This window comes from Miniopterus schreibersii, assembly GCF_964146895.1.
Source record: "Miniopterus schreibersii genome assembly, chromosome: 3".
NCBI classification, from domain to species: Eukaryota; Metazoa; Chordata; class Mammalia; order Chiroptera; family Miniopteridae; genus Miniopterus; species Miniopterus schreibersii.
Window position 1 is genome coordinate 27,511,574 of NC_138103.1, and position 21,565 is coordinate 27,533,138.

Consider the following 21,565-nt stretch of genomic DNA (forward strand, 5'->3'; position numbering starts at 1 on the left):
TCTCCAAGATGCCTTCCCTCCAGCCATGGAGATCCCACACTTCATGATCATACTTGACAAGTTTGACTTCACCTGAGTTATTGGGGCCAAGATAGCCCCCTACCACACTGTGTGCTTGAGGGCTGGTCTGGCACTTGGCATTACAAGGCCCCTCTTCCTGAGGTCACATGGGCCCAGCAGCAGAGAAATGAGTGGAGTCTGTACCCAGACACTAGGGCCCAATGGTCAGGGACCACTACTTTGGCAAGGAAAGATGGTATTGGCAGGCCACCTGAGCTGGGTTTCCTGACCTCACCCTAGGGACAGCTGCAGCTGCAATTCTAAAAGAGAAGACGCAACAGTTAAGAGCAAAGGCAACGCTTTTTTTTTTTTTTTACTTATTTAAAAAGGCCTTGGTGGCAGGAATATAGTGTAAAAATCATTGGAAAAACTAAAAGGCATCGATACATATCCGAATATACATTTTGTACATAAATTACATTTCCTTTAGTCTTTCTGAGTGAGGTCCTGATTCAGCACTGAGGTCTAGTAATTCAGAGGTCCCGGCAGCTGCACGTTCAGGCCGGCATAGTCCACCATGTACATTGGCCATTGCTAGAGAGAGGGGGACAAATGGTCCCGGTTAGGATTCCAGGTGATGTAGAAAGAACACCAGAACCCTTAACTCTGCTTTCTGAAGGGTTTCCTCAGATGCTATTTATTTTGAGGCTGCTGAAGGCCCAGAGAGGGGACGTGACCTGTCTAAGGTCACACAGTTCACCAGAAGCCATGGAGCCTGGGCTGGAGACTTCTGACCTGTTCCCATTTGTGTTGCAGGGGCTAATCATGTGGACCAGACATGAAGGCCAGAGGGAACTGGGGATTGGCTCAGAACAGGTGGTCATTCCCATAAACACAGCTCCCTCTAGGCCTCATGCTCCAAAGATGTCCTGTCTCTCTGGGGTGTGGGAGGAGCTAGTAACCCTTGGTGGGCACTTACACACCCATGCAGTGAGAAAGGCAAAGCCTGAACTTTGGGGGTTTCCAGGAAGGGAATGAAGGAAAACATGGTCAAAGGATACAGAAATCCTGAAATCTACAAGAAAAAAAAATTCTATAACCATATGCTAACTACTTATCATGGTGATCATTTCACAATATATACAAATATGGAATCATAATGTTGTGCACCTGAAACTAATATAATGTCATATGTCAATTATATCTCAAAAAAATCTTTTCCAAATGTGTCCCAGTATTTTCCCCATTTGGACTCAGGATTTCAAAGCTAATATTTTGAAATCAGAAAGAACTCTCAGTGTATGCCCTGAATGAGGTTTTCCTCTTGGGTGGGGAGAACCAAACCCAGCCACATGGCAAAACAGGTGGAGTTTTGCCGGTGGGTTTTCCACCCACCACTGGCGGTAGTGAGGCCACAGAATGAGCCAGCCTCTGACTCTCGTTTTCCTCATCTACACACTGTGGGCAGCACCCACACCTCCCAGGGCTGTGGTGGGTTTGGAGCATGAGACGTGAGCGCAGAGATTAGCCTAGCATCTGACTGCCCCGAAAACCTGGGACTCGGCCTGGGGTCCTGCTTTGGCACTGCCCAGGAGAGTGGGCAGGTCCTTTACCTCTCTCAGCCTTGGCTTGCCCACCTGCTCAGTGGGGATGTGACTTTCTGCCGGGGCAACGGTGAGGCCCCGATGAATAGGGTGGACTACCCTGTGGGTAGATCAGGCAGCTGTGTCTGGAACCCCAGGCTGTGAAGCCCACTCAGAGTCCAGTGCCTCCCTGTACCCCAAACCCACATCTCACAGTGGATGGCCCTGCCCGAGTACAGGGCCAGAAAGAAGAGTGGTCAGGTCCAGGTCTGTGCAACTTTACCACGAGTGAGATCTGGTTGGTGGACGCCACGGACTCTGGGTTGGAGGAAGAGGAAGAGGAAGACGAGGAGGAAGAGGAGACCGAGTTCCCTTCGGAGACCCGCTTTCTCTTGCGCTTGGGGATGCTGCTGTCTTTGGCTGGTGGGAGAAAATGTTGCTGACGCTGGAGGCCAAGACCATTGTGTCTGGGCCTCCCCAGCCACCCTGCAGAAGGCCTTTGTGTTTCAGGTTTAAAGTCCCCTTCTCAGAAGCCAAAGCCCCCAACCCACCAGCTGAGGCCCCTCTCTCGAGCCTCCTTCCCTAGCCAGGCCCCACAGCCCGCCTGTCCTGCCCCCACCTGCTCCCACCTGCCCGCGTGCCTCTGCTAACACTGTCCTCACTCCCGGCGAGGCCTCCCCAGCACTCCCAGGATCCCCCCTGGGGCCTGGAAGCCCACGGGGAAGAGCACAGCCTCTGGGACCGCACGACTTGGGCATTGGGAGAGTCACTAAATGCCCTGCATCTTTCTTTCTGTGCCAGGAAAATGTAAAGATTCTACAGAGCTGCTGGGAGGGTCCCATGAGATAATGTGCCCGGCCTCCAATAAATCCTCAGAAACTAAGAACTGGTATCGATATTATTGCTTCTGTTATTTCAGATATGTGATCACCCTAACCTGACCATGCTGTGACAGATGACAGTTCACAGGTACAAGTGGATAAGGCAGTGTCCTAGTGTAAAAAAACCTCCTGTTTTAGAGCCTTAAGTCTCAAGTTCAAATTTCACTGCTACCACTTACCAGCTGTATGACCCTGGGAAACTGGTTAAGCATTCTGAGCCTAAAGCGGCAAACAGTGTACTGTGAGACGCCAAGGAGATTACGTGTGTGGAAGAGCCCAGTACCAAGCCCAGCACAGAGCAGGACTCAGCAGGTGTTTTGTTACTGCTGAATTGAACTGATACAGGTAAGACTTATAAAAAAGATTTGCAGCTGTGTGCTACATAAGTGGGGCTTGGCGCTTGACTGAGTGGACCAGTTACTGAGTAGAAACCTAATACAGCCCACCAGAAGGGTCTTAATGACACAGCAGGAAGGCAGGCTGGGCCCATGGGCAATTGTTTGCCCAGCTGAAGAAAAACCAAAGCCTGGGGGTCTGTGATGTGATATAAATAGAGGCCCCGGGAAATAGAAGACTCTGAAGGCAGAAGAGCCCAGGCTGTGAGCTAGGGAGGAGGGAATTTTGTGGGAGGCAGTGAGTGCTGCTGGAGACTGGCTGGGCATTTGCAGGGCACATGCCTATAGCAGACCCTGGGCTTTAGACTCTTTCAGCCCTAGACAGTCTTGCTCAGTGGTTAGAGTGTTGGCCTGTGGACTGAAGGGTCCTCTGTTGCAGGCTCGATTGCAGGCATGCAGGAGGCAACCAATCTATGTGTCTCTCTCGCATCAATGCCTCTCTCTCTCTCTCTCCCTCCCTCCCTCTCCCTTCTTCTCTCTCTAAAAAGCAATAGAAAAAAATATCCTTGGGTGAGGATTAAAAAAAATAGAATCTTTCAGTTTGCAGGTACCTAGGAGACCCTTTTCAGCTCCCCGTTAAAAAGAAGTCAGAGGTGCTGGCCTCGGGCTGTGGCCAGCGTGGGTACTATAGGCCTTATAGACGGCCATGGTGGGGGAGTGGTGGATGCAAGTGACGGCATCTACCCTCTGATAATTCGTCCCAAACTCTCCTCCTCCTTGAGGCCTCCTCAGGGCCTTCTGTGTCTCTGCTTTTGACCTGGGAGCAGCTCCCAAACCCAGTCACCTCCCTACTCCAAGTGCCTGGTGGCCTGCCCCGTCCTTTTGATGGGCACATGACAGGAGGAGGTGGTCTCTGGTTGGGCCGTGCCACCCCAGGCAGTGGCGATTCAGGTGAACCTGGACCTATCTGGAGTTGGGGGTCTCAGGTTTCAGGCTGGGGTGGGGTGGCCTCGCTGAATCCCACTACTGTTCCCACCAAGCAGCTATGCTGGTGCCTGCAGTCCACAGTGGCCTGCGATTCAGATGGATAGTCTGGACACAGGGCTCTGGGTGGCTACCAACTCACTATGTGGCCTTGGCAAGTCCTTCCCCATCTCTGGCTTCAGTTTCCCAGCTGTCCAATGACGGCACATCTCCTAATCACCCAGGGGTACATCATCTTGAGTCCTATCACACATCTTCTTAATCAGAACTGTTGTACCAGACAGTTTCCCAGGTTCCTGCAAACTGAAAGGTTCTAAAAGCCCAGTGGCAGGTGCAGGCATGTGCCCTGCAAATGCAGGCAGAATTGAGGGCAGTCTCAGGAAGCACCCACCTACCCTACCCCTGCCAGACTCATCACCCCTTCTCTCCCCAGGTGGCTTCCATGAGCCTGACATCCCCTCCTCCTGGTTCCAGCCAGTCCCTCATCCTTCCTTTCTAGTTGATCTGACATGCTCAGCTGTGCTGTGGCAGGGCCCCCCTCCAAAGGGCACCTACAGGCTTCCTGGGGCCTCCTGGAAATACTGGCCCTGCAGATGGAGATCTCAGGTTACCTGGAGAAGTACTTGGTGGGAGGGATATACTTTTCTCTAGGTTGCCAGCCACCTGTTGCATGCCATCTGCTATAAGTCCACAGATGGCCCCTGAGAGGTAGAAGGGTGGCTCCTTCAGCCCGACTTACCTGGAACCTTAGCGTCATTGCAGATTTCTGCAAAGGGTCTGAAAAAGAAATGAGGTGGCAGTTAGAAAACGAGGTTTTCCCTTTTCCTTCTCACCTGCACCCTGAATATGGACATCTCTTGTGATGAGATGCTACCAAAGCTGCTGGAGTATAGCCAGGTAAGACCCAGATGAAAATGGTCAGCACCGGCTCTCCCCACAGAGCAGACAGGTGGAGAATAGTCAGCCTGGCCTGATTAAGTGCTGTGCCAGGCAAATGGCCTCTTGGGGTCTGGTTCCCTCATCTACAAAGCAAGGGTGTGGTCTCACTCAGTGATCAGAAGTGTGTGCCTAGATTTCTGTAAATGGATATTCATCACAGCATTAATTTTTACAAATCTTTTATTTTTATTTTATTGATTATTTTACTGGCAGCATTATTTATATAAACCAAAAAAAACCTTAGACACAACCCAAATGTCCATCAGTAGAGACAATATGGTCCATCTGTACAGTCATTAAAGGAAATTATCATGGACACAAACAATGCTCCCGTGCAATCAAGACCGCCAGACAGGAGACATCAAGTTTTATTTAGTCTGCAAATAAATACTGTATGATCTCAGTTTCATTTTCCCCAAAAGCATGTCTAAGAGGCATTAAAAGAAAAGAAAAGTGGAAACGTGGAAGGAAAGCCCCAGAATGTCTGTGCAGTTTTCTCTGTCAGGTTGGCCTGTGGGGGGTGGGGTGGTGGGCATTTCCTCCTATGATTTCCTGTATTTTCCAGTTGTTACTTCAGGGAGTGGAGGGAGGGGAAGGAAACCTCTATTCTTCATTGGAGACCTTTTTGAATGATTTGACTTTTTTTGTACACATGTAAATATTATTTTAATTTTAAAACATCTAGTGTGAAACTGAAAAGGAAATTTGTGTTGGGGAAAAATATGGAAGAAACACACCACAATGTGAACTCTGAAGAGGGGCGTTATGGATTATCTTCTACCTTTTTGGATTTTCCTACTTTGTTTTTAAATCTGAAAATAAACAAACTATTCTATTTAAAAAAAAACCAAACACTATAAGGATATATGGTAATATATGGACAAGAATAAATAAAAATAAAAATAAAATATGGACAATGGTTATCTCTGGGTAATGGGAATATTAAATGACTGATATTTATTTTTTTTTAGAGCGGGAGGGAGGGAGGGGGAGAGAGAGAGAAACATTGATGTGAGAGAGACACACTGGTTGGTTGCCTCCTATACATGCCCCGACCAGGGCCAGGGATTGAACTTGCAATCCAGGTACATGCCCTTGACCGGGAATCAAACCTGTGACCCTTTGGTGCATGGGCCAACGCTCCAACCACTGAGCAACACCAGCCAGGGCTTAAATGAGTTATTTTATAAATACCATTAAAATGGGTAAAAATTAATGATAGAGTCAGAAGGTCAAATTTAATGAAATTTTTAAAAATAAACTAACACCCATGACTGTTGAGGCTGTGTGTTTCAGTAGAAAAGGGTTGTAATCAGAATACCTGGTGATACAGACTAAGTGTCTGTGTCCCCCCCAAATTCAATGTTGAAACTTAGTCTCCAATGTGATGGTATTAGGAGGTGTGGCCTTTGGGAGGTGATTAGGTCACGAGGATGGAGCTGTCATGAATGGGATTGATGCCTTATAAAAGAGACCCCAGAGAGCCCCCTTGTCCCTTCTACCACGTGAGGACACAGGGAGAAGATGGTCATCTATAAACCAGAAAGTGAATCTGCTGGCACCTTCCCAGCCTCCAGAACTGTGAGAAATAAGTTTTTGTTAAGCTACCTGGTTTACAGTATTTTGTTATAGCAGCCTGGACAGAGTAAGCTACCTGGGTCTGAAGCCAAGCTGACCCACTGTGACTTCCACTGTCCCTTTCCTTGATCTGGGTGTCAGTTTCCCTTAGCTTTAAGATTTGAGTGTTAAACTAGCCTGTCTCCTGCATTCCGTACGACTGCATGATAGGTCTCTTAATCTCACTCTCCCCTTCCCCAACTCTTGGAGGGGCCTGCTTTGGGCATTCCCCTCTTGGATCCAGGCAGCACCCTTTCCCGTGGTCCCCACCCACTCTTCCCACCCAGCCCAGGTGCTAGGGGCACTCACTGGAGCTGGTTGATGATGACCATGCGGACATGCTCCCGGGCCTTCAGGATCTTCTCCAGCCGGTGGATGTCGTATGTGTTGGGGTTCCGGAAAGGGATGTCATCAGGCAGTCCTGTGACCTCGACGGCATCTGGGCTGTCCCGGATCAGTTTGTAAGGAACCAGCACAGGCCGGTTCAGGCCCAGGGCCTCACCTAGAGGGCACAGGGGGTCAGGGATGGAGAAGATGTCCCCTGTAGAAGGTCAAGCCCTCTGGGGAAGGTCTGGAACTTGGCAGAGTCCAGTGCAGCAGCCATCACACCCCAGAGAGAGTTTAAAAGTCAACACACACACACACACACACCCCATTTAAAAAATATAATTAGTAAAACTAAAAACCTAATACCCAATGCTAATGAAACAGGTACCATCACATGTGCCTGATGCAATGATTAGTTAAATGTGCACACCTAGCCTGGCTGGTGTAGCTCAGGGTTGAGCGTCGACCCAGGAACCAAGAGGTCACCGCTTTGATTCCCGGTCAGGACACATGCCTGGGTTGTGGGCTCGATCCCCAGTGGGGGGTGTGCAGGAGGGGGGCGATTGATGATATTTCTCTCTCATTGATGTTTTTTTCTATCCCTCTCTAAAAATCAATAAAAACATATTTTTAAAAAATGTGCACACCTAGAGCGGACAAATGAGGACTTGGTAGCTGCTTAAAATCCACTACTTTTATGTTTATATGATGTCTTGGATTTAAAGTATTAAAAATAGCAAAGTGAGTATGTGGAAATAGATAAAATAAGACGGGCAAAATGCTGGTAATCACAGAAGCTGGGTTTGGGTGACAGGGTGGGCCGTTATGTCATTCTTTCCGCTTTTGCGTGTGCTTGAAAACTGGTTCCAAAATAAAAAGCGAAAAAGACAACACACGAACCACCAGCAGAGAGGCTTCCCACTTACTCTCAAAGTGAAACCCTGACTCGCCTCAGGCCTGCCCACCTCTCTGCCGCACCAGGAACCTCCCTGTCTCTTGCTCATGCTCCTGGCCCTCTGGCCTTCTCCCTGGTCCCCAGTCACAGAGCTGCTCCCTCTGTCTGGCACGCTTTCCCTTGAGTGTTTGTCCCCTCTTGATATTAAAGTCTCAGTTAAAATAGCACCTCTTGGAGGGGCTTTCCTGTTCACCTAGCCAGAGAAGCTTGGCCCTCCCCCTCCCAGCCCCTTCCCCTCCTTCTTGGCCACACCGCTGAATTTTCTTTTCCCTTCTCACTCTCTGAAATTCTTCTTTGTAAAAATTTACTGTTATATCTCCTCTGCTATAACGCAAAATGAAGATAATGCTAAATTCCTCACACATAAAATGTAATGCATGTATAGCACCTGGTACAGCCTGGCACTTAATAACCTAGAAAGTGCTGTATCAGTTGTAACAGCATTCTTAACTGTCCCCTCCTGGGCTCTGCCCTGGATGCCTTCAGCACAGGGCCTAGCATCTCCTGGCGCTCATCTTTCCCATGTCCATCGCCCTCCACAGACTGAGCCCCCTGACGGCTGGAGCAGACTCCTCGCTCTGGAGTCCTCAGGGCTAAGTGCTGGTTGGGCAGACGGGTATGTGCATAAGCACTTGGCTGTGGGCCACGGCCTCTGCCACACAGCCCAGCCCCAGAGGAACAGAAATGCTGACTGCTGTGGTTGCCTTGCACACCACAGACTGGGGCTCTTTCCCCTTCTCCGACAGGGGGAATGAAGGATCAGTTTCTATCAATCATGGGCAGAGCAACTATGTCCCCAAGGAGCTGGCAGGCCAACTGGGGGCAACCGGAGGCCAGCTGGCTGCGGAGGGAGGAGGGGCCACCCAGGAAGACTGGCTCCACAGACTGCCCCACGGGCGCTGCCCTGGGAAACTGACCGTATTTCTCATTGAAGAGCTCCTTCACCTGCTCCCGAAGGATCACCTTCTCCCCGAGTCTGTTGGCGTCATCTTCATCTACAAGAGGAAGACAAGGGGCTTTGAGGGTTTGCATGGGCTTGGCCACTGGACCTGCTCCTTCTCCCACATGGCACTCCTAACCCTCACTTGCTGAAGCCGTCTCTCCAGGCCCCACCCACACCCCTGCAGCCTGCTTCTGTCTCCATCCATCCATCCATCCATCCATCCATCCATCCATCCATCCCACATTCTCTAAACAGCAACCCCAGCACAGGCCCCACATCAGGCACAGAACACCCAAGGAGAGGGAGGCAGGGCCCCTCCACTGAGGAACCCACAGCCTAGAGGGGTGGCACACAGTCACAGCGCCCACCCAGAAGAGACACGGAGACACAGGGCATGAATTGTGGTGCTCACCCCGATCTGTGCCAGTCTGGAGAGGCTCCCTTGGGGGAAGTAAGATGTTTAAGTGGCGTCTCTCTCCTTCTCTCAGAAGGCTGGTAAGGGGTTTGTGGTGGATGGAGTAGGGTTGGGAAAAGACACCCCGGCAGAAGGACTGGCCCATGCCCAGTACCAAAGGGTGAAAGGTCACAGTGTACTGGCTGTGGTTGAAGCACAGGTTGGTGCTAGGGGAGGTGGGTGTGATGGGTCCAGCAGCAGGTGCCAGTGTAACCGAGCTGGGCTACCAGGCACTTATCCCACCTGCCTCATAGACCATGAGCCCCAGGCCTGTACAGGGAGACCGAGTGCTCTGGACACTGGGGCTGGGCACTTCCCCTGCCCAGGGCAGCTCTTCGTGGGCCCTGCTGCTTGGACCCTGTGCTCCCCTTACCCTTCTCCTTGGCCTAGAGGAGCAGCTGGGGTTAGGGGAGCCCCAGAGACAGGGCCTAGGCTGGGGGATGTGGAGTGAAGGAGAGGCTAAGGGAGTGGATGGCATGAAGTGGTCCTGGGACAGAGCAGCCTGCTGGCTTGTGGCCTGGGTTGGGGAGGGAGCTGCAGTTCCAGGAAGGGCACTTTGCACCATCACACAGTAACCACACTGGCTGGGCCTCTGGGGCCAGGCGGGGGCGGAGCTGGACACAGGCAGGGAGCCAGGGCCTGGGAGATAAGGGGCAGAGCAGACAGAATGGGTCTGTGGAGAAAAACAACTCCTGCTCTAATCTGGAAAATCACACAGAACCCCGTTCCATTTAGGAGCCAACTTGGGAACTTGTCTCCCAGGCAGTGGCTCTGTACCTCTCAGCATCTGCTGTCCTGTCTGCATGTCACTCTCCCATAGTCTGGGGGCTGCCCCACAGGGCAGAGGGCTTTCCATACTGCCGAGGCTCCCTCCTCCCAGCGCTCCTCCACCCGCTACCCCTTGTCTGGTCCTGTTCATGGCCACACTCCTGACCCTGGAATCTAAACCTGCTGTATCTCGGAGTTCCCACCTATCTCTTTTCAGCCGTCTGGGTGCCCGAGACACCAAAAACATCAGGCATCCCTGTTAACCTCCTCCTGTGTCCCCAGCTCAGGGAGTGATGGCCCTACTCAGCTGCACCAAGACCCCAAACTCAGCACCCCCGGAAACCTCCTTCCCACATGCCCCAACACAGCCCCTCCAGGTGGTCCTCAGTACTTTAGACATGGCAAGAATAGACCTGATCCTTCTCCAGGTCCGGGGAAGACAACTGTGACAGTCCTGGGCCCAAGGACCACCTAGAGCCTTCAAGGAGGTGGCAGACACTTTCCACCTGTCCCCTTGCCAGCAGGGATTCCTCCAAACCAGGCTGTAGCCGACAGGGAGGAGTGACATCATGGGGCAGGCAACAGAAGGCACATAGAGTCCTAGGCAGTAAACCAGAAATGGTGGGAACAGTTAAATGTCAGGAGTGGGACTTGGACTGCCTCAGGGACGGTAGTGACACTGGGAGGTGTCCTGAACACCTCTGGAGTGTGGTCATAGCTGCGGCTGTGTACCAAGCATGTGCTACGTGAGGACTGTGCCAAGCCTGCAACCAGTCATCACGGGTTCTCCCTGCTCAGCATCAGGCCTCAGAAAGGATGTCTTTTGGCTTCTCCCTACCTCTTTGTTTTTATTTAATTTGGAGGAAAGACATTCCTTTTTTCTTAAAGGATCATTTGAATAAATTGGGCCAGGTAGGTTATGGGAGCAGGACAGCTGGAGGGGAGAGTGGCCCTGCCCCTCTGGGTACTCAGAAGAAACAGGAGGCAGCTCCTCAGGCTGTGTAGGCAAAGGAGTGACCCACTTTCTGGGAGGAAACCCAAACTAGAGGTGACGAAACCTCTCCATGTTCCTACTCCAGCCCCAACTTGCCCGGTTCTATGCAGGGGAGAGGGCAACTTGCCAATCAGAACACACTTGTGTTGTGGATTGGAGGTGCCCAGGACAACTGGTCTCCCCTGATGTGAACTGTAGTCAAAGTCCATGGCCAATGTAGCTTGCTTGCATCTGGTTACCCCTGGGGTAAAGAATAGGGGTGGGGGGAGCTACACTCCATGGTCTAAAGGCTAGTTACTATTATTCTGAACCCTGAGTCAGCAAATTTATTTCAGGGAGTTTAGAATAAACCAGCTTCCTGAGCACCTCTGAACCTAGGTTGGCTGTAAAAGACATCAATAGTTACAACATTTCAGAATGTTCTCTATTTGGAAACATCATAATTAGGGCTCAAGGCAGAGTGTGTGTGTGTCCTTAATGTAGCTACTTGAATGCCTATATACAGTAAGGAAGAAGGGGGTCTACAGGGACAGTGACAGGGAAGGTCCCTGGCGTAGTAGATTACAAGGCAATCTTGATTGTAACCCTAATGCTGTGTGACATTTGGAAAATCACTCAATCTCCCTGGGCCTTAGTTTCCACATCTGCCATATCATATAAAAAAATTTAAGGTCTTGCCCAGCAGGCGTGGCTCAGTGGTTGAGCATCAAACTATGATCCAGGAGATTGCGGTTCAATTCCCCATCAGGGCACATGCCTGGGTTGCAGCCTTGGTCCCCAGGGGAGGGTGTGCAGGAGGCAGCCGATCAATGACTCTCATCATTGATGTTTCTATCTCTCTCTCCCTCTCCCTCTCCCTTCCTCTCTCTGAAATCAATAAAGATATATTTAAAAAAAAAAAGTTAAGATCTCAAGCCATCAAAGTCAAATTGTTGATGGCACTACTAGACCAATGCCTCAATTATCCTGTGGTCTCAGGAAATTAAATTTTACTTGAGACTCTTCCAGATAATGGAAGTTTATTCTCTTAATCCCCTGGGTTTTGTTTTACTCATTTTAGGGAGGCCATTTTCTAAAATGCATCAAGGCGGCCAAGCATAGCTCAGTGGTTGAGCATGGACCTAGGATCCAGGAGACCTCGGTTCGATTCCTGGTCAGGGCACATGCTGGGGTTGCGGGCTCGATCTCCAGTAGGGGGCATGCAGGAGGCAGCGGATCAATGACTCTCATTATTGATGTCTCTCTCTCCCTCTTTCCCTCTCCCTTACTCTCTTTGAAATCAATAAAGATATATATATATATACATATATATATATATATATATATATATATATATATAAATAAAATGCATCAAGTACCCTTTTCTTATTAAGCACACAGTGGGGGGCGTGGGGGAGGTGACCCTGTAGTGCCACCTAGAAAATACTGTTGAACCTGCCCCATAGCAGTGACCTGTACCCCACTGCCCTGCCCCATCCTGCAGGCATTTCTCCTGCCTCTTCTTGCTCATTCCAGTTTCCTGGTCTTCTCTTTCACTAATCTTTGCCCCAGAAACTCTCATCTTGTCCTTTCTAATCTGCTGTCTGTTAGCCTGAGGATTAATGGAATTTTGCCTGGGGAAAGAAAGCAACCAAGTTTATTAAATCACAGCCATACTAGGTACACAATTTTAAGCCAATCAGCTCAGGGTGATGCCTGGGGTGGCCCCACAGCCTTCTCCTGGGGCAAAGTACAAGAGGCTTGAACAGCCTGGTCTTTCTCTGCCTAGTCTGAGGGCTGCAGCTCAGAAACTGATGACTATATGCAGATAATCATGATCATAAGCACAGCAGCCAGCAGTGAGGGAAGGGCTGCTTAGGAGGGAGAGCTCTGTCCAGAAGGGAAGAATAAACATTCCTCCTCTCCCCTCTCCCTGCCAGGCGTGGGCTGGGTGATCCAGGCATCGAGCAGACCTGGGCGGGTCCCGCCCTGCAGAGAACATGGGTGGATATGAAGGGTGCTCCACCTGCCTGGGGCCACTCAGGTGGGAGAGGAGCTACATCCCTCCCTCAGGCCTGTAGCTTGTACACCACTTCCCTTTCCTGGCACCAGACCTTTGCCAGGATAAGAAGGTGCACTTGGGTTCATCTTTTAACCCCTTCTTGGGCCTGCTTGTAGGTGCAGCAGGAATTCCGTCATCTCTGTTTTACAGATGGAGAAACTGAGGCTCAGAGAGGGGGTGGCTGTGCTGCAGTGAGGTGGAGGCCCTTGCCCAGGCCTGTGACCTCATGGACCCAAGAGAAACTTTTGTACATGTGCAAAAAGAAACATGTTCAAGGGTACTAACTACAAGGCCATGGGAGCAACCCAAACAGTCAAGGGCAGGAAGACAGATGAATTCAGGGTGGTGTAATCGCTCAGGGGAATATTCGGGAGCAGTGAAAACAAATGAGCTACAGCTACACATTTCTACATTATGTTACATAAAGTTAAGTGACAAAAGCAAGCCCCAGACTTTATACACCCCACTGCGGCACAGCCATTCCCTCCCTGAGCCTCAGTTTCTCTAGCTGTAAAACAAAGATGATGGAATTTCTGCTGCACCTACATGCAGGCCCAAGAAGAGGTTAAAAGATGAACCCACGTCCACCTTCTTATAAAAGTAAAAAAAAAAAGCAAATGAAACAACTTTGGTTTAGGCAAATATTATATGCGACAGAAAAATTTAAAATAGCAACCAGTGAACAGTGATTATATCATGGGGGAATCAGCCATAAAAGACATTTGGGGAATTTGAATACAGACCATATATTAGACAAGAGGGAGGGAGTCAGTTGTTAAGTTTCATAAGTGTTATAGCAGCACTGTGGATATGTAGAAGAAAAGCATTGTTCTAAGGAGACGTGGGAGGTGCGTTGAAATATTTAGGTGTGAAGAGTCAAGATGTCTGCAACTTACTTCAAACGGAAAAAGAGACAGAGAGACAGGAATAAATGGGGTGGGGTCAGTGTGAGACAGAGAGAGAGGGAGGAGGGTGGGAAACATGGTAAAATGTAAAGAATTAATGAATCAGAGAAAGGATATATAGGCCGTCACTATACTAGTCTTTCATTTCCCCCCTGCAGTTTTGAAATTTTGGAGGCAAAAATCAAAAGAATGGTACACATAAAATTCAGGATATTTGTTCTGGGGAGAGAGGGGGGGCTGAGGGAGAGCCTGTGGGGGAGAACAGTACACTATCAGTACTGTTCTAATTCTTGGATGGGTGCAGGGCTCATGGGTGTTCACTGTAGTACGTATTAACCAGTCAGCAGACAAATACGAGGGAACACCAATGAGAATAAAAATAAATGAATGCTAAGTGCAATGCGGTATCCGGGACTGTATTCTGAAACAGAAAAGACATTAGTGGAAAAACTGATGAAACTTAACGCCTGTACTTTAATCGCACTGTATCAATCAATCCATGCTAATCTCTTAGCTTTGACAAGTGTACCATGGTTAATGTAAGATGTCAACGTCCTATGTGGGTGAGACGGTATTTGGGAACTCTGAATCTTTGCAATTCTTTGTAAATTAAAAATTATTTCAAAATAAAAAGTTATAGCAATCAATTGTTACATGCAGAGATCAACGGCAGAGGGATTGATGTGATAAGTGCATGAGGTTCACTGGGGAGGAGAAGAGAGGACGGAAGAAAACAAGCCTTCTCTTTGACAGTTCCCTCAGGCCTGGCTCTGTGCCCCCAACAATCCACCTCTCTTTCCTGGGGTAGGTGGTGGGTGGGACACAACCTGCCTGGGCAGGTGCTCTGTGCTCCTCCCTGAAGCCCAGCTGTCTGCCCTCCAGCTGCAAACAAGAGGCTGAAACAGTGGCCGACAGGATGCTTTCTGGCTGGGGCCTCCCGTGTTGGGGCTACCAGATCCTTCCACTGCCACCTCAGCTGCCAGCATCGGGATGCAAATCCCACATCTGCTGATTACACACCCGCCAGAGATGGCCTGGAAATTTACACAGTGATGCCCTTTATTCCTCAGGACAAGCCTGACCTCTAGGTGTTGAGATCCCCATTTTATAGATAAGTTAACTGAGGCTCAGAGGAGTCAAAGTGCCTGCCCAAAGCTACCAAGGACCATGGTCTGCAATGGGTGGTGCTAGGACTCAAACTCAGGTCTCTCTGACCCTTAGGTACTGCTTTCCTGTCTGAGAACAGCCCAGCACCTTCCGGAAGGGCTGTCTCACAAACTCTCCTATAGCTCTATGGCTCGAGCCTACGGGCCAGGCTGGGCAGAGCAGGTGGCAGGTTTTGTCATGGGCGTCTGTCCTAGACAGACAAGCCTGGGGCCAGCCACGCTCATGGCCCTTCCCAAGGGAAAATGCCTCCTTCCCTTTGCTCCCAGGTCCCAGCTTTACAGGGGACAGCACTGACCCAAAGCTGGCCAAGGCCCAGGCAAAACTGTGGCCACATTGGCCAGGCCCAGAATGCCATGCTCTCAGGGCATCAGCATCTCTCTTGGAAAAGGTGGAGAGATTGGGGCGGTTGACTGCACAGGCTGGGGCAGAAAGGATGCATACTCTCCTGCCTCACCTGGCTGATTCCGAGGACACATCCTCACGCTGTACAGCAGCCGCCGCCAATGCTACAGCCAACTACACAAGAAGGGATGCTCCCTGGGGCTGAGGTTGCTGTCTGTTTTCAGTTATCTGTTCACAATTCTAGCCCCAGAACCTATAATAATGCCTAACACATCATAGGTGCTCAATAAATAGAGAGATCAAGCTCTTATGTGCCAGGCACTATTCTTAGGTCTGTGCATGGATTCATTCCCTTAATCCTTCCAACAACCCGATGAAGAAGCTCTATGAGTATCTCCATTTTACAGACGAGAAAACAGAGGCACAGAGAAGCAACCTGCCCGAGGTTACACAGTGAGTGGGGAAGCCAGGATTTACCCCAGAGTCCTAACCCCTTGTAGTACAACTCTCTCTGTCCTGGCTGCAGAGATGGCAGAGGAGTGTCTAAAACCCAGGCTTATAATTGTGTTGACTGCCTATTAGGACCCTGTTTCCACACGTGGGGGAAGGAGAAGATCTTCCTACTACCCCACCCATGCTGCAGCCCCTTCTCACTCTTCTGTACTTGCAACCCCCAAACCCATATTTCCAACTGCCTCCTCGAGCGCCCTGGATTCTGTACTCCCCCAAATAGCCTCTCCACGTGTCCCAGGCCCCACTCCCCCACAGGGCTGCTCAAGGGAGAAACCTTGGCTGCCTCCAACCCTTGGTAGGCTGAGTAGTGGCCCCAAAGCTGTGCGCGTCCTAATCCCCAGGGCCTGGGACTATGTTTCTTTATATAGTAGAAGGGACTTTGCTGCTGTGATTAACTTGAGGATCTTGGGATGGGGAGATGATCCTGGCTGATTCCAGTGGGCCCTAAATACAGGGCGAGGCAAAAGTAGTTTTAGAGCTGTTCATAAGGAAAGTAATAAAATTAATAAATAACAATACAAGAATAAACTCTGTGGTGTGCACTCACGACTGTAAACCTACTTTTGCCGCACCCTGTATAATCACAAGAGTCTCATAAAGGAAGCAAGAAGGTCAAAAACAGAAGATGGGCAACAGAAGCAGAGGGTGGAGTGATGCACTTTGAAGATGGAGGAGGGGCCGTGAGCAGAGGAATTCAAGTGGCTGCTAGAAGCTGAAAAAGACAAGAAAATGGCTCCCCCTTAGAGCCTCTGGCAGGAACCTGCCCTGCTCATGCCTTGACTTTAGCTCTGTAAGACTAATTTCAGACTTCTCACCTCTGCAACAGCAAGGCAATATTTCTGTGTTGCTTGGAGCCCCTAAGTTTGGGTAATTCATTACAGCAGCTACAGGAAACTAATACAAACTCCCTGTGAGCCCTTGCCTCCATCCACAAATCCAGGGGGCCACCACAACAAGCCACTTTCCCAGAGAAACCTCCCACAGGTCCAGCCCATGGATCAGCTAGCTCTCATCTCCCTGTGGCCATAACTTTTCACCTGGCCTCTCCAAATCCCTCCTTTGCGCTGCAAGCCCCATTGCTCTTTCTAAACAGTCTACCTAACTGTGTCATTTCCTTGCTTAAACCCTGCGGAGGGCTCTCTGCTGTCCACGGGGCAAATCACCCTTCTCCCCCTGGCAAACAAGACCATCTGCTGGTACCACTCGCCCCGTTTTTTGCCCAGGTAATGTGTTCTGCCTGCTACTCCCCAGGTTCCCACCAGAGAGGCCATGGGAAATATACGTAGTTTCAGGGAACAGATAATCGATTCGGGTTTGCCCTGCTTCCTAGACTGTGAAGGGGGGACCTTCTTTTCCGTCCCCGCCCTGTGTGGCATCTATAATCCTGCATGGCGGGGGCTGTACCTACAAAGGGCTGTTTTTCCCTTCAAGCCCAAGACCGGGTCCTGCTAAGAAGCCATCACTGCTCAAGGCCTGATCCCAACATCCCTGCAAGATGCTGGGCCAAGCCTCTGAGCTGTGGGATCTTCATGGCCACAAGGGCAGAAGGCTGTCCCCCAGGGAGGAATGGGTTTTCCATTCGGCTTCAGGACACCACCCCCTCCCGGCTCCCTCCCACCTGACCAGCACCTCCTGACCCATGAGCACTGACAGCACCAGGACTCCGGCTCTGACTTGACTCACTTTCAATGATCTCATTCTGTTTTAGAGCTTTAAAAACTAGCAAAGTGCTCATGATTTCCCAAATTATACAATTATACACCAAGCCCAGTCTGCTCCCTGAGCCCCTGACTGTGCGTGGACCTGCTACTGGATGACACCGCAGACTTAACATGCCACAGAATGAGCGCCTGACAGTGCAGCCTCCCAGCTGGCTCCTCCTGAATCACCCTCATCTCGGCTACAGGCACCTCTTCCAGCTCAGCCGAAATCCCTGAGGTCAAACATGACTCCTCTCTCCCGCAGCAACATCAGCAAGTTCTGCTGGCTTTAGCTACAAAATACACCTGGAGCCAACCACACATCACTGGGCTTCCCCTTCTTACATTTCTCCCTGTTTCCATCCTGTCTGTCCTCACCCAGCAGCCAGGGTGATCCTGTTAAAGTCTAAATTGGATTCTTTCTTCTGCTCAGAAGCTTGCATTGGCTCCCAGCTCACTGGGAACAAAGGGCAGCATCTTACCCAGCCCCACACAATCTGCCTTCTCTCCCCATTTCCACCTCATCACCTACCATGTCCCCGACCTCCTTCCTCCAGCACCCTGGCAGGTGATCTCAGGGCCTTGGCAGTTGCTGTTCACTTTGCCTGCAGTGCTTTTCTGGTCCAAACCCCCTAGCTCACTACCGCCCCCTTCAGGCCTTTAATTTTTTTAAAGGCCTTTCCACCCACCCATTTGTTGTAACTCCCTAAAAATAAACACCACCTCTCTCATGGCTTCTCTGCTTCTCCTTAGCGTTCACATCTAACTCGCTTTATACTTCACACATTGGTTATTCTCTGCATCCATGCCAGAATGTAAGCTGTGTGAGGCAGGGTGTTTTTTTAAAAATCAGTGTTGATTCAAAGTCCAGCACCCAGCCCAGTGCCTGGCCCCACACACTAAGTAACTGCACCTGAGCTCCCAAATCCTTGAAGGGGCCCCTCTTTGGGGCTGTCCTGGTCCCCATGTCTGGGAGCACCAGAGGGGTAGGGCTGCATGTCCCCCATCACCAGCTCCCCTCACCACGAGGCCTCTTTTGTCACCAGACCCCTCCTCAGGAGGTTGGAAAGATGGAGTCCACCCAGTAAACAGCCGGTGCTGACCCACGCTTAGTGCTTCCCTCCCCCCCACGCCTTCACTTTTGTGGCTCAAAGACGCATTTATCAAGCAGCAAGAGCTTCTGTTCAGCATGCAGTGCCCGGTGACCCCTCAAGCTGATCTCATTCCAGCCCAAATAAAGGCGCTGGTTGTTCCTGTCAGCTTGGGTGGTCTCAGCTGGGGACATAGTTTCAGTGAGGTTTTCTGGAATGTTGCAGAAGAGTCAGAAGCCCCCACTGCTCCTTCTGGGGCCTGTAGAGGCCCCTGTCTAACAACCTCGGGAACCCTGAGGTCCCCCTCCCCCACCGGCAGGCCTGGGAACACCGACAAACCCCAGGGCAGGATGGGGTTGCAATGACCCAGCTGAGCCCGAACAGGCCAGGAAAAGGGCAGGGCCTCCTGACATCACATCCTTCCATCGCCCACTGCGCAGTCTCTCCTGGAAGAAAGGAGGCAGCCAGCCAATTCTGGGCCTGGCAGCCAGGCGTCTGTCTGCCCACAAAGGCCTCCAGGCCCCACCCAGCAGATGCCAGCTCCTCCAGGGAAGGCGGAGGCAGATCATTACTGGAGCCTAATTAACAAAGAAAAGCAGAGATAATTAAGTGGAGAAACATGTGGCTGGCGCTGGAATTGTGATATCTTTAGAAACTTGAGAGAGGATAGTTTTATTTTGAGTTTTCAAGAGCCTGACAGAGTTGGAAGGGTGGCGAGAAGGTGGGGAAGGAGAAGCCAGAGGAGTGAGTGTGTGACTGGGGGTGGGGCCGGTGGGCGGTGGAGAAAGGACACCATGGAGGGCATTTCTGCTCCACGTAACCTCCAGGCCCAGAGACAATAAATTTATCTGAGATCACAGACAGAAAGTTAACTTATCCAACACAGACAGTAACTTAACCAAGATCACAGATATTAATTTATCCAAGATTACAGAGTGAACTTATCTAAGATCACACAGCTTAGAAGTGGTAGGACCAGTTTCTTAAGGGGCAGAAGGGGACCTGTTCCTGCTCCTGTTCAGGCCCTTGACCAGATGCCCTCAGCTGATGTCAACACCTTGCTGGCATCAGGCCCAACTCAGGGCCTCCTTCCAGGAAGCCCACTCCACACAGTACCTGCTGAATGACAGGAGACCCATAGAAGAGACAGACCTGGCAGGGGCACCAATGGGAACAATGACAAGAGGTGTCATTCCATTTGGAGCTGGGCCTTTCCTTATTTATACCCTCCCTGAGAAGCTTTGCCCACAGCTGGCCTCAGGCCATGCTGGGGGGTGTGAGGTAGAATTATCTATTTTCCTCAGCAGAATGTAATTTAACATACACAGTAGTTCTTTAAATTAAAACTAAAGTAGAGTTTATGAAATAGTCTATGTGAAGACTTCCTAGATAAAGCTGGGACTGGCCAAGAACTTGGGCCCTGGCCCACACGGGGGCTCCAGCTCCGGCGACATCAGCGGAAGAGCTTGCCAAGGCCGGGTCTGCAGGGTCTAGTCCACACTGCAAAGCCAGGCCTTCCAGGCCCTCCACGCTCCAGCCTGGCCGGCCTCTCCGCCTCGCCACCTCCTGCTCCCGACAGGCCATTCATTCCTCCCCTCCTTGCCTTGGCTGTGTGCTCCAGGTTGGCCCTGGTGTGGGACTTTTTCCATTTTACAAATAGGGAAACCTAAGCCCAGCAGGCAAACCTGACTTGCTGGAGTCAGACAGGAAGTCGGCAGCTCTGCTGTGTCTCTGGGGCCTGGAGCTCCTGCTCTGGGGTGGGGAGAGGGTGGAAGGGGGCTGGCTGATCACCAGAGAGTTCCTTCAAGCTGGCAGGGAGGGTTGCACGGCTGGGATTGAAGGAACTAAAAGGAGAGGAAGCTGGGGCAGGCAGCTGGGCCTGTAACTGGTTATCATTTGGTTCTCAGACCAGAGAGGAGCTGTGAGGAAGCTTGGAGCTGAGCAGCAAAGGGAAGTAAAATTCAGTGTTTGTGGGGAGGCTCATCCCTCTGCATCCTCCCTGGTTCTGAAGGGCCAGGGCTCTGGCCCTTTCTTGCCAGGCAGGTGGGTGATGCACCAACCAAAGGCAGCTCCAGCTGGAAAAGCCGATCCCTCCTCTTTCGCAGTGCACCCTGTGGGAAGTGACCTCTTTCTTGAGTGGACACTCAACTTCTGCTCAAATGCTTCTCTCCAGTAACTGGGAATTTGCTACCTTCCAAGACTTAAAAAAAACCGTTTTAAAGCCACCACTATTTGAAGATAGTTTTAGAATGTTCTTTATTTCTTTGACCCCTCTGGTATTGCCCAGTAGGACTCAGCTCTCCTGAGATTTGCAAACAGTTGCCTGATGCGCCAAACTAGGCAAATCCCTCTACTTCCTTTCCTTGGGCTCCACCTTCCTCTGTTCCTTCACGGGCCCATTCCTTCAAGGTCCCTTGGAGGTCACAGTACTCTGCAGTGTACCCTGGGCCTTTCTCTGCCACCTTCATACCATGCCCAGCCCTAACGCCACCCTGCTGGTTCTGAGCACCACTCAGGACCCGCCAACTTCACATCTGCCCCTGGATGTCTCACAGGCCTGCAGACCACAATCACCCTTCCAGAACCATCCCCTTCTACATGTAGATCCCAACTCCACCCATCTCTGCATCCCGCAGCCCAATGCCTGGCTTCATTGCGGTCTGCCTTCTATAATCCACTCAAAGTGGGTGGATGTTTGGTTACCATGGTAACCGTAGGACAATGCAAATCAGATCCTATCACATCAGACTGCAAAAAGCCTCCAATGTTACAAGATAAAGCTTGAATCACCAGGGTTTGGGTCAGGGCCTTTTATAATTCTGGCCTCATTCCTTTGTGACCCTCCTCCCCCACCACCCAATATCCCCTGCCCACCCCCTGCTCAGGCTCTAGAACAGCACAGACCTGGGTATGACTTTGGGCCAGTGCTAACTACGCGACTTTGCCTCTTTTACTCTCAGTGTGCCCAGCTGCAGAGTGGGAATGGTGATAGCAGTGACCTTACAGGCGGTGTGAAAGGCCCGGGG

At 50.8% G+C, this 21,565-nt stretch overlaps 1 protein-coding gene across 4 annotated transcripts in view; it reads right to left on the reverse strand.

Moving 5' to 3' along the window:
• Positions 1-343: 343 nt before the first annotated feature.
• The window catches only part of GTF2IRD1 (GTF2I repeat domain containing 1), a 99,522-nt gene continuing 78,300 nt past the window's right edge, over positions 344-21,565 (reverse strand). The window contains exons 22-26 of one of the 4 annotated variants that reach the window (XM_081132504.1): positions 8,539-8,616; positions 6,649-6,841; positions 4,523-4,560; positions 1,867-2,003; positions 344-594 (exon numbers count right to left, since the gene is read on the reverse strand). In XM_081132504.1, coding sequence (XP_080988630.1) covers positions 526-594; positions 1,867-2,003; positions 4,523-4,560; positions 6,649-6,841; positions 8,539-8,616 — 515 coding nt within the window. In that variant the 3' untranslated portion in view covers positions 344-525. Of the gene's footprint in view, positions 595-1,676; positions 2,004-4,522; positions 4,561-6,648; positions 6,842-8,538; positions 8,617-21,565 lie in introns of those variants that run through there. The other 3 variants (XM_081132502.1, XM_081132501.1, XM_081132503.1) reach the window with 3 other exon arrangements.